The 13,091-nt window shown below is 45.1% G+C and overlaps 1 protein-coding gene and 2 pseudogenes across 5 annotated transcripts in view; all 3 read left to right on the forward strand.

Moving 5' to 3' along the window:
- The first annotated feature begins 3,387 nt into the window (after positions 1–3,387).
- LOC119052566 (uncharacterized) lies at positions 3,388–3,563 on the forward strand (annotated as a pseudogene).
- A 3,645-nt stretch (positions 3,564–7,208) lies between these two features.
- LOC119052543 (uncharacterized) lies at positions 7,209–7,343 on the forward strand (annotated as a pseudogene).
- A 5,216-nt stretch (positions 7,344–12,559) lies between these two features.
- Positions 12,560–13,091, forward strand: part of TRIT1 (tRNA isopentenyltransferase 1) — a 39,036-nt gene continuing 38,504 nt past the window's right edge. For all 5 annotated transcript variants that reach the window (XM_037149389.2, XM_037149390.2, XM_053660387.1 and 2 more), the window contains exon 1: positions 12,560–12,734. In XM_037149389.2, the coding sequence (XP_037005284.2) occupies positions 12,561–12,734 (174 nt within the window). In that variant the 5' untranslated portion in view covers position 12,560. The remainder of the gene's footprint in view (positions 12,735–13,091) is intronic.

The raw sequence follows: 13,091 nt of genomic DNA on the forward strand, positions 1-13,091 counted from the left end.
CTGCCTATTCCACAGACAAAAGTCTCAAATGCTGTGTAGTAATGATGGGCTTGTTTTGTTAGCATAAGGCATGCGGAGGAGGTAAATATGAATTCCATCATATAACTGCTTTTTGGAACTCTGTAGGGTCATTGTGCCTGCCTGCCACTTAGTGGGATGAAGTGAAGCGAGTGCCCCATGACCAGCCCCTCTGCCCATTGATGGGTTGAAAGGGTTAGTCTCGCCCCAGAGAGGCCCCTTCTGGGACTGAAACGAAAACAGTTGCTGTTCAGAAAGGCCATGAGCATCAAGGTGAGAGAAGGCCACTTTGCCTCAGCTACTCCCACCTTAAAGCTGAAGCCTGGGTTGGTGTTGCCTTCCTGTGCTCCTACAGAGCCTGAGTGGAGTCAAAAAGCTGCTATAAAGTCCTCCCATTTACCAGGTACCCCTTACCACAACCTGTGAATCAGCAATATCTGCCACATGGTACTGGAGCCCAGAGGGGTTTCTTGGTCACGGTCACATAACAAAATCAGAATCCTAAACCCAGTCTCCTGTCAGGTAAACTTCCCACTCCACCCCCACAACCCCTACATCAAACCCAATCCATAAATAGCTGTTTGATAGAAATATCTTGGATTACTGGATTTCTCTCTTTAAAAGTGATTTTAGAGGAAAAAAATACTGATTTATTTCTGTTTTTTCCCTGGCTGGTGTGGCTCAGTGTATTGAGCACTGGCCTGCAAACCAAAAGGTGGCCAGTTCAATTCCCAGTTAGGGCACATACCTGGTTTCTGGGCCAGGTCCCCAGTTGGCCTGCAAGAGGCAACTGACTGATGTTTCTCTCCCTCTCTCCCTCTCTAAAAACAGATAAATACAATCTTTTAAAAAAAAAAACCTTTTAGTTACAGTCAACTGTTCACATCCTTTTTATTGGCTGATTATTTCTGAGAGTTCGTTTATTAAACTGGGGCCAGTGAAACAAAGGAAGGGCTTGGGGTAGAAGAAGCAGCAGGACAGAGCCTGGGCGGGGCTGCTTTGGCTCTAGAATCATCACAGGGAAGAAGTGAGCCAAAGTGGGCTGCTCACTGAAAAGTCAGAAAAGGGGGCCTTGGCAACAGGTTGGGGGGGGGGGGTGGCAGGGAGCCTGGGACGAGCTGCTGCCCCCTGTTGCTGCCCTAGTTGCCAGTCTCATGGGACCCTGAGAGTTCAGGGGAAAAAGTAACAATGCTCGCCTGGGAGAGAAGAAAGGCGTGGGCGTGCTCCAGAGGGCAAGCTCCCATCCTTTTTTGAGGACATTTGTCAAGAGACTAATTTGTAGGGACTTCTCTCCCTTTACTAAACCTTGAGAGAATTCCTGGGTCCTCAAGAAGATAGTAAAGACTCTCAGGTACAGGCATAATGCTAGTTGTCTGACATTTTCAACTTCACAACAAACTGGAGGACAGAATACTGTCACCCTTTTCACAGACAAGCAAAGTGAAACCCAGAACCGTTCCCGGGTGAGTCGTCGTCTCTCAGTCCATACCGCGGTAGCACCGGCTGCCTGACTCTAAACTTCAGCTCCTTGGAGTCCCACTGCTGAGAAAGGAGTGGGAATAAAGCCATCTCCTGGTGGGGAAAAGAGGGTGTTTCTGGAATGTGAAGTATTTTAATCTCCTTCCTAGCTTATTCCGACAGACTCCTACCTCTATCTTTGTCCGGAAATAGTCAGGACTTTATTCCTGCATTTCAGAGAATGCACGCTCAACTTGGTGATGTGGACAGAGTAAGGGGCAGCCGAGAAGCCACTCTTGGTATAGAAAAGAAAGGTCATCACGTTCAACAACAAAAGGTTAACACATATGCTTAACTCCTGCCCCTATTGGCAGCTATTTTAGGGGGACGGAGACAGGTTGAGTGATCTTTGACATGCTGAATTTGTCTAAAGTGCTCCTCGGGTCGGGATATTGCAGAATATTCACTTTGGAAGGAGAAGGGGGATGGGGATGGCTTCGTAGATTTGGAAGGTGACAGGAGGGAGTGAGAGTCGAGGGAGGTTCCCTTCTAAGAGTGAGATAACCAGCTGGGCAATGATTGAGGACTGGGCAAGTGGGGAGAGGTGAAGGGGAGGTTTCTAACTAAATGTGGCAGCTGAAGTTCCGTTGGGGTGTGGACATTTCTACTTTAAGCCCAGTGGGCAGCTCTTGTTAATGTCTTTATTTAGAACTGCTGCCAAAGGAATCAACTGTATTAAATGTTACCATTCTTTTGTCCGGGAAATGTAAATGCGTTCTTAAAGCCTCTATCAGGTGAGTTATTAAAAACCACAACACAAGACTCAGTGCCAAGGGTCCAGTAGGTGCCCAGGAAGTGATGGATCACATTTAAACTTCAGGGAAGCAGTACGGTTAAATGGTCTCTCATACCCAACAGACCTCAGTCCTAAATCTGGCTCTGCATTTTCCAGCTGCGTGACCATGGGAAAATTATTAACTTCTCCTAGCCCTGATATCTGTAAAACAGGTATAAACAATAGCACCTGCTTCACTGGATTGCTGTGAGCAATAGTAAGTTTTAGTAAATAATTAGAGGGTTTTTAAAAAAGATTTTATTTATTCATTTTAGAGAGCTGTGGAAGGGAGGGAGAAAGAGAGGGAGAGAAACATCAATGTGTGGCTGCCTATAGCACACCCCATACTTGGAACCAGCCTGCAACCCAGGCATGTGCCCTGACTGGGAATCAAACCGGCGATGCTTTGGTTCTCAGGCCAGCACTCAATCCACTGAGCCACACCAGCCAGGGCTAAAGCTTTTTTGTAGTGAGTTTCAACCATTTCCTGCCACACAGTAAGCATTCCACGGGCATGTTAGCTATTAGCTTCTTTTCCCAATTATTTTTATTCTACTAAAATACACATAACAAATTTACCACCTTAACCATTTTTAAGTATCCAGTTCAGTGGTATCAAATCACTCATAATGCTATGCAACCATTATGTCCAGCACTATGCATCTCCATAACTCTTCATCTTGTAAAACTAGAACTCCATCCCCCTTAAACAATACCACCCTGCTCTCCCCTTCCCCCAGCCCCTGGCAGCCACCATTCTGCTGTCTTTCTAATTTTTTTTGTCTCTCTGATTTTGACTAAGTAGCTCATATAAGTGCAATCACACACTATTTGTCTTTTCGTGGCTGGATTACTTCACTTAGCGTAATATCCTCAAGGTTCCTCCATGTTGTAGCATATGTCAGAATTTTCTTTTTTAAGGCTGAATAATATTCCATCGTATGCATATACCATACCTCCTTTTGCTTATCTGTGTATCTCTTAGTGAACATTTGAACGAGTTCTCCATCTTAGCTATTGTGAATAATGCTGCTGTGAACATGGATATAGGGATGTCTTTTTGAAACCCTGCTGTCATCACTTCTCGGCACTTTGGCTAGTGTAGTATCTGTTCTTATCAATTTGATATCTGAAATGTGCTCTAACCAAGGACTGTATATTAAGTGGGTTTTTGGAGCTGGGAGATGGAATAGAAGTTTGCTGTGTCCAAGAAAAAAAAAGAAGCCCTGCTTTCAGCTGTTTTGCGTGTATACCCAGTAGTGAAATCGCTGAGTCATATGGTAATTCCGTTTTTAATGTTTTGAGGAAACTCCATGTGGTTTTCCATAGCAGCTCTACCACCTGACATTTCTGCCAACAATGCTCGGTGTTCCAATTTGTCCACATCCTCCCCAGCACTTGTTATTTTTTTAAAAGTCTATAAGCTTTTTGAAAAATATTTTATTTATTTATTTTTAGAGAGAGGAGAAGGGAAGGAGAAAGTGGAGAGAGAGAAACATTAATGTGTGGTTGCCTCTCATGTATCTCCTACTGGAGACCTGGCCTGCAACCTAGGCATGTGCCCTGACTGGGAATTGAACTGGTGACCCTTTGCTTCACAGGCCTGTGCTCAATTTTCTGAGCTACACCAGCCAGGGCACTTGTTATTTTTCTTATTGTAGCCATCCTAATGCATGTGAGGTAGTAACTCATTGCAGTTTTGATTTGTATTTACCTAATGATTAGTGACGATGATCATCTTTTCATGTGCTTGTTGGCCACTTGTATTCCATCGCTGGAGAAATAGCCATTCAAGTTCTTTGCCCATTTTTGAATTGGATTTTTTCTATTATTATTTTTAGTTTTAGGAATTGTCTATATATTCTGGATATGTTGGCAGCAAAGCAGCACCAGGTGTTAGACCAGTGGAATCAGACTAGACCTCGTTCAGCGGCCTCAGTTCTTGAGTTCTGGCTGAGAAAGATTTCAGAGCCAAAACTCAACCTAGCAAGTCACAGAGGCAGAAGTGAGCTGTAGAAGAAATGGGCTCAGGGAACAGGTCACAGAGGCAAAAGGAGAGCCCCTGGAGCTTAGGAGAGAGAAGGGTAAAGATACCAAGCCCCGGGAAAGGAGGGGAGGGGAATGGAGAGAGCAGTGGGAGTGCTCCACAGAGAGAGTCTTCAGCCTGAGGGTACAGTGGTACCTTGCTACTGTCCTTAATTCATTCTGGAACTCATGAAGAGTGCTGAAACCGAGGAGTACCGAACAATGAAGGATCTTCTCTTGTGGGCGGCGGCGTGACTCAAACAAGTTTTAGCAAGTGCGAGGAGTCCCTAGCAAGCATCAAGTGCTGAAACAGATTTTTCGGCAAATGGCAACAAGTACAGGGTTTGACATCTGAGGCTGTCGAGTACTGAGGTATAACTATTTATCTGGAGGTCCCAGGGGAGGATCCCAATGGAATATTCAGCAGCTTTCCAGGTGTGTCCTTTCCCCGTCCTGGTCTTTACTGACTGGCCGGAGGGGGTGATTAGTCAGTGCAGCTGGTTCCTGATGTCAGCCATGCTGGTGCTTGTCTGGTTTTGCTGTTTTTCTGGGCCTGGAGCTGAAACACAACTGAGGCCTTGATGCATTTGATGTGGGTCAGAACCTCACTGTCCTGGGGGCTTAATGCTTATGAGCTATTCTCTGACCCCCTTGTTTTGTTGCCCCTCCAAGAGCAGCGAGCCTGCATTACTAGCAACATTGCTAGGGGAGGAAAGGTCAGGGGAGGGCCTGAAAAGCACGACCATTGATATGAAAGGGCAGGGCCCTTTACCAGCGAAAAGCTAGGGGAGGAAAAGTTACCCTGGGGGCGAGGTCCTTGTTTTCCCCGTTTTGCCTGGTGCTAGGCACCCTCAGCGCTTTCTGCCCAGGTGACCTTCTGTACCTGGCCCATCATCCTTGCTCCACTCCTGGCTGCCTACCACAGGTGTTAATCCCTTACCAGAGATATAATTTGCAAATTTATATCTCCCCAAATGATTAGTGTTATTTAAACCCTTGAATCAGCCACACCTAGAATACAGCTTCATCGTATTGAAAGGTGATGGACAAGGAGGGATTGGTGAAATAAGAAAACTTTCCAGGAGTATTTTGAAGTAATCTCGAGTACACATACTGATGCTGCTCAAGAGGCAGTGCACTATAGAGGAAGGAGTAGCCAGGGTGGGGGAGACAGAGACAGGTAGAGGAGAAAAGGAGGGCAAAGAGCTGAGTCTCTGATGAGTCCACAGCGTGCCACGTCCGTGGTAGGCAGGAGCTGCACGTCTGTGGTGCTACTACACATACGTGCCCTTCATTTGTCCTTACTTGGCGCTGGAGTGCCTGCAGTCTGGGCTAGAGTCAACCGACTTCATTCGGTAATTAAGTCCTCTAATTCCTATTTTATTCAGGCAGAGATTTTTTGAAATTTAAATTTTTCTTATTTTAATTGTTGTTCAAGTACAATTTTCTGTCTTTTACTCCCAGCCCAGCCCAAACCCTGGCGGATATTTTTTTAGAAAAATATTTTATGTATTTATTTTTAGAGAGAGGGGAAGGGAAGGAGAAAGAGAGGGAGAGAAACATCAGTGTGTGGTTGCTTCTCACATGGCTCCCACTGGGGACCTGGCCTGCAACCCAGGCATGTGCCTTAACTGGGAATCGAACCAGCAACCCTTTGGTTCTCAGGCCAGCACTCAATCCACTGAGCCACACCAGCCAGAGATTTTTAAACTTGAGTGTGTTTTTAGAATCTAACCACCTCCAAGACCCTGATGCAGTAGATGAGGGCCAGAAATCTACATTGCTGATAAGCAAGCAGGCAGGTGGGATCCAGAGGTCACACTTAGAAAAACACTAAAATAAGGGATAGAGCCAAGTCCTGCAGAGATACAAAGGTATAAAAATACTCACAGAAGGTGGTATAGATGGCATATTACAGGGTTGGGCAAAGTAGGTTTACAGACGTGATGCAAAACATAGTTTATTCTTGTGTTATCATTTATTAATTATTGTATTATTTTCCATAATAACAACTGTAAACCTTCTTTTGCCCCACCCTGAATAATGGTTAAGAGCAGGAACTTAGGGTTACTGCCTATGTGATGTTGGGCACATCACTCACCTCCCAGAGTGAGTTCCCTTCTTCTCTAAACTGGATATAATATAAATACCTACTTCATAGAACTGTTAGGAAGAATGAATAAATTATATGTAAAGTACCTAGAATAGCATCTCCCACATAGTTAAAAACAATGAAGATGAAGCTATGGTTCCTTATGGAAGTTCATGAGCATGCAAACATGATTACAAAATAAGGCAATACGTGTTTCAGACAAAGGTTTCAGCCTCAGAAGGGGAAGAGAGCACTTTGCTTGGAGTCATTAAGAAAGTTCTTGTTGGAGGATATTGCAACTTTGACTGGAACTACAAGTGTCAGTAGTATGTGGCTACGTGAACAGGAGACGCTGTTCTAGGCTAAGGAAATGATAGCTGTGGGGAAAGGGGGTTGGGAAAGTTGTATGGAACCCGGGGAAAGGGGAGACATCTGGTCTGATTTGCGGGCTGAATGGTCTCATTTTTACAAAACAAGAGGGATTGCACTAGATTTCTAAGCGGATCCTTTCAATAGCTAACATCCTCTGTGATTCTTTGAAATAGGGAAGTCAGGAAAAGAAACTGATTGTGGTTTGGGACACAGAGATTGAAGTGGTGGGGTCACCCAAAACAGAGGAAGTGGGAAATGTAACACTGAAGCTTTAGAAAAGGGTTTGAAATGAAGATACAAGCTTGAAACTCATTAGGACATAAAGATGATGAAGGCCCAAAATGCCGAGCCATGAGAAAGAGACCGGGCCAGAGGAGTACAGGAGAAGGCATAACAGTGTCCTGAGGTGTTCACTTCGGCTGCACATATACTAAAATTGTAATGGTACAAAAATAAATCAAACACAAGTGAAACAAGACAAAGAAGGGTAGCATGGCCTTTGCACAAGGTGACATGCAAATCCATGAAGCATTCCATATTAAAAAAAGAAAACGCCCGGAGTCTAGAACTGGCAAGGACCTCTGATGGCTCTGCATCTTTCCCCCTTTTGCACCTCCTCCACTCTGATTCTGCAACCTTCAGGGATGCTCCATGGTATGCGGGCTCTCTTAGAGAGCTGAGAAGGCCCGAAGTGAGCACCCTTTGAGAACATTCTGGTGTGCTCTGAAGCAAACCCTGTAACTTAACTTTAGGTATAACACAAACCCTACAACATGGTGAGCTCTACTCTATTCTTCCCCTTGCTTGTTTTGAGTAATTCCGATGCTCCCAAATTTGAATTAACTAATCACCCATGGAGACAGCAAATTCACCAAACCAATGGAAGGTGTGATTACCCACAGGCACTGTACTGGGTTGTGTAATATCCCCCACGGAATTCAGGTTTATCCAGAACCTATGAATGTGACCTTAATTTTGAAATAGGATCTTTGCAGATGTAATCGAGTTAAATAAGGTCATGATGGACTGGGCTGTAGTCCCATGACTGGTGTCCTAAAGAGAGGGAAATTCACAGAGACATGCGAATGGGGAAGAGGGCCATGTTAAGACAGAGGCAGGAGTTACGCTGCCACAGACCAAGTAATGTCAAGGATTCTCAGCAAGCACAAGCACCAGAAGCCAGAAGAAGCAAGGATGGACTCTTCCATAGAGGGAAACATGAGATCGTGGCCCTGCCCACATGTTGCTCTTGGACTTCTGGCCCCCAGAATTGTGAGAGAATGCTGTTCTATTGTTTAAAGCCACCCAGTCTGTGGTTAACTTGTTATGGCAGCCCTTGGAAATTAATACAGGCACCAAGTTCATCATGAAATACCCCCAGAGGGAATAGTTTTTATTTAGGATGCTTAATTAGTATGGGGTTAGGTTGCAAAGGCACCTTGGGTTGTACCGAAAAGCTAGTGTTTGTCTTCTTTTTTTTTATGGCTTTATTTATTTATTTTTAGAAAGAGAGGGAGGCGGGGAGAAAGAGAGGGAGAGAAACATCAATGTGTGGTCGCCTCTCACACGCCTCAACCTGGGGACCTGGCCCTCAACCCAGGCATGTGCCCTGACTAGGAACTGAACCTGTGATACTTTGGTTTGCAAGCCAGTGCTCAATCCACTGAGCCTCACCAGCCAGGGCTAGTGTTTGTCTTTGACCCTAGTTTCTTCTCTTACCTTGGAAACAGATGCTTCAGTCCTCCCATGGCATAATCTTCCTTCTGTCCAGACTGCCCCAGCACCCTCTAGAATTCCATCCTGAACTTTGAGCTTTCTGGATGCTTTACTTTGAATGGACCTTCCACTCTAATGGTTTCACCAGTAGCCTTCTTTTTATGTTCCTTTTTCTAAAAAATTTTTAAAAATAAATTATTATTATTTTTGTTAATATTTTTTTAATTTGTTCATTTATTTAATTTTAGAGAGAAGGGAAAGGAGGGAGGAAGAAAGGAAAAGAAACATCCATAAGTTGCCTCTTGCACCTCCCCAGCTGGGGACCTGGCCTGCAACCCAGGCATGTGCCCTGAATAGGAATTGAACCAACAACTTTTTGGTCTGCAGGCTGGTGCTCTGCCCACTGAGCCACACCAGCCAGGGCTAAAATAAATTATTTAAAATATACAGAAGATAGAAAATAATATAATAAACCCTAGCTGGTGTGGCTCAGTGGACTGAGTGCTGGCCTGTGAACTAAAAGTTTGCTGGTTGAATTCCCAGTAGGGCACGTGCCTAGGTTGTGGGCCAGGTCCCCAGGTGGGAGCATGCGAGAGGCAATCGATGGATGTATCTCTCACACATCAATGTTTCTCTCCCTTTCCTTTGCCCTCCCTTCCCCTCTCTCTAAAGATAAATAAATAAAATCATTTTTAAAAAGAAAATAATATAACAAACGCTTATGGGTCATCACCCAGATTTCCCTTCTGCCTTTCTGCCCTTCTCCCTTTCTCCTTTTCTGCCATGTTCGCATGTGCATCCAACCCAAAGCACTGCCCTCAGTTTCCTAAAGAAGGTGAGGTAGGTGCAGAGGCCCCCAGCCTGACTCCACATCTGCCCCAGGGTACATACAATACTCACACATTGTGGGTGACAATTAGGTAGCTGGCTCTGGACTTTCAGAAGGATGGGCAAAGAATTATTACCCTCCAAGTAATCTGAGCATCCCCAGCACCTCGTTCCTACATTTTAGATATGCTCTTCCAGACTGAACCTGTCCCAACATTTTTGCCTTTTCAACTAGAATTTCTTTGCCCAAAATAATCTGTAAGCACTGGAGATGCTGCTTCTGCATCCCTCACTTCTATGTATGTACATACACTTTAAGTGAGAGACTCCCTGTCCACTTGAGCTATCTTTCAGAATAGATTAAGCTACATCCCATCTGACCTCATAAAAGGAGAGGGGGTCAAAGCTAATACCTGGGCATGACTACAAATAGCTTTCCTGACTCCCTTTTGGTGGCTTTTGTGTCCTTATTACTCTGCAAAGCTTCCCATTAGAGGGTTTTATGTTGTTTTTTTAGAAATACTTATTAACTCTTGGTCATAGACTTTAATTTCCCAATTTCCCCTTGAACTTAATCTCACCAATTAGGATTTCAAGTTACAGATTATCTTGCAGGACCTATTCTTAGCGTAATTTAGAGTTCAGAGGATCATTAGGGGGCCAGAGGTACAAATAAAATACTGAAAAGGTATTATAAATAAAATGTGTTCCCATTCTCTTTGCTAGGACTGAGAATGACAATGAATGGAAATGGTCCGATGTTTTTCTCACTTCTCATTTATTTTGGGCCATGGGCTCCATTCTGATTTAAGAGTATTTCCTGCTCAGCATTTTAGTGATAATTCTCCCCATGGTCTACAGGATCCCTGTTCTCTTTGTTTCTATAGCAACAGTCCTGTGTTGCTTGGTGAGAAGCAATTTTCTGCTGCTGTGGTAAAGCCCCACTTTTTCATTTCTTTCTCCCCAGTTGCCTTGGCAACCAGCCTCTCCTTCTTCTGGTCTTTCAGTGGTAAATTCCACCCCCCTCTTTCTTCCTTTCTCTAATAACAGTCACCTGGTCGTGACTTGGACAGTCCTTTCCCATCTGTGAGTGAGCATACTCTGTCATGGTCAGATTGTCGTCATGAAATTAGCCTCCCTTTTGCTTTATTTGCATCATTTATTTCTCCAGCCTGTCATCTTTCTGTTGGTTGTCATGGTAACCATACCCTCTGAACGTCTCCAGGCAAAGGCTCAACAGTTAACAACCATCGTGTTGAGAGTGTCTGCCAATATGTGGCCACACATTTTGATTTCAAAACCAGCCCCAGGCAGGTACCACAAATTGGAGAGAACAAGGCTTTTGATCAAAGCAGACTGCACTGAGAAAGGAGGAATGGGGACCCTAGAATCTGGTGTTCTCCAAACAAAAGGTGGCTACAAAAGTGGCTATTATGCCAACGGTGATTCAAGCGATTGAGGAATGGCATTTGCAGTTATTCTGGGCAGGCCACATGTTGGCAGGCACTCTCACATATGCTCTAAGCTTCCAGGAGTAAAAATTCCTCTGGCCCAAGGGACCCTGGTGCTGTGATCTGAGAGTTAGACGGAGACAGGTAATCTCAGGAAGAAAGCAATTAACTCTTAAATTGGCTAAGAAGGAGTTAACACAATAGGTATTAGGCACTTGTGCATTACTGAAAATTTCTATACTCTTATGCTGCTGCTACTCTTACCTCTTTAGTAAGACAGATGGGGTGTTACTATTATAATATAAAGTATTCAGCCCTGGCTGGTGTAGCTCAGTGGATTGAGCACGGGCCTGTGCAGCAAAGGGTCGCTGGTTTGATTCCCCATCAGAACATATGCCTGGGCTGCAGGCCAGGTTCCCAGTAGGGGAGGGGACATATGAGAGACAACCACACATTGATACTTCTCTCCCACTCCCCTTCCCTTCCCCTCTCTCTAAAAATAAAAACAAATTTAAAGTATTAAAAAATAATATAAAGTATTCAACAAATGGTGGTTGGTATGTGCCAGGGCATTGTAGCAGACACTTTTCAGACATTATTTTCTCCCTGTGATTATCCTGACAAGCATTTAATGATACTAAAATCGAGTCTAAGAAGTAAAGTTATTATGTGAGGTCACACAGCTGATAAGTAACCCAGAAGGATTTGAACCCAGGTCCATCTGATTCCAAAGCCCTTTCTTTTCTTTTCTTTTTTTTAGAGAGAGGGAAAGGGAGGGACAGGAGAGAAACTTCCATGTGAGAAACATGGATCTATTGCCTCTTGTGCACACAACCTGAACCAGGGACAAACCCACAACCTCGGCATATGCCCTATTAATTGAACCCTGGACCTTTTGGTTTAGGGGACAATGCTCCAATTTAGTGACACCAGCCAAAGCCCAACATCTCTTAAAAGGTTGTGGAGTCTCCTGGATTTTGGTCCTCGCTGGTCCTAATTTTCATCACCTCCATTTTTAATCTGACGATTAGCTACTACCTTATTCTTTCTACTTTCCTTATTTTTCCTCTTCACGTTTTGTGGGTGGCTGACTTGTTTTTCTCTGTTCTCACCCCATCTCTTGCTTGCACTCTTTCTCCAAAGAGATGGGAGGTTTTGCCCTGCCCGCTGACGGTGTGTGTGACTGCATTGTGGGGTGAAACATGAGAGCATCCACTCTTGCCTGATCACAGGCAGATCTGATCCCGGAGAATGCCACACTTCTGGGCTGACTGCCTCCAGCACTAGATAGGCAAGCCATTCCCCTCTCCATTTAACAATATTGGGTGCCTATTAGGTATCAGGTACTGTGCTAGTACTGGAGATGCAGCAATGACCCAGGCAGAATCTGTTTCTTGCTTTTATAGAACTAACAACCTGGAATGGAAAGTTAGACAAAAGAAAAGTCATGGCAATTTTTAATTTTATATTGTAATCAGTGCTACGAAGAAAAGTAACTGGGTGCTGTGGCAGAATAATAGGGATAGATCTCTTTTAGATAGGACTGCCATCCCCCACGTAAGAGAGTTGGGAGTTGAAACTCTGACACCAGCTAGTTGATGGCAGTTACGCCCGGAGCCTCTCAAGCTTGGGGACCATTTGGGGACCTTGGTGTCACAACTCCCTCCTCCCTTCTCACCTTCCTTACTGAGCCCTACGTCTGCGCAGGCGCACTGTCGGTTGTCATGGGGACTGCCGCTTCCGCGCAAGCGCAGATGTCTTTAAGATGGCAGCGGTGGCGGCTGCACGAGCAGTTTCCTTGGGCCCTGGGCTCCGGGGCCTGCCACGGAGTTTGCCGCTTGTGGTGATTCTCGGGGCCACGGGCACCGGCAAATCCACCCTGGCTTTGCAGCTAGGCCAGCGGCTCGGTGGTGAAATCGTCAGCGCTGACTCCATGCAGGTATGACAGTACGGCTGGCCCCTGGCTTGTGAAACCCGGCGGCCGCGTGCAGGCCTCCGGCCGGGGGATACCTTGTGCGTGGGGGTAGTGAGTGAACCCTGAGGCTTGTGGGGCGGAGGAGCTAGGTGAGGGGAATCTATAACCACTAAGTGCCTACCATCCGTCAGACATAGGGCCAGGCTTTTCACTTACTTTCATCATCTCATTTCTGGCGACAGTTTGGTAGGTATTGTTATCTCCATTTACAGATGAGGGAATTCATCTAAGGAGGTGAAACAGACTTGCTCTGTGTCACACAGCGAATAAGTAGATGGGGTAGTATTTGAACCTACAAGGTTGACATACAGGCGTCCAATA

The sequence above is a fragment of the Artibeus jamaicensis genome, unplaced genomic scaffold (assembly GCF_021234435.1).
Source record: "Artibeus jamaicensis isolate MK-2021 breed Jamaican fruit bat unplaced genomic scaffold, CSHL_Jam_final scaffold_847, whole genome shotgun sequence".
Taxonomy (NCBI): domain Eukaryota; kingdom Metazoa; phylum Chordata; class Mammalia; order Chiroptera; family Phyllostomidae; genus Artibeus; species Artibeus jamaicensis.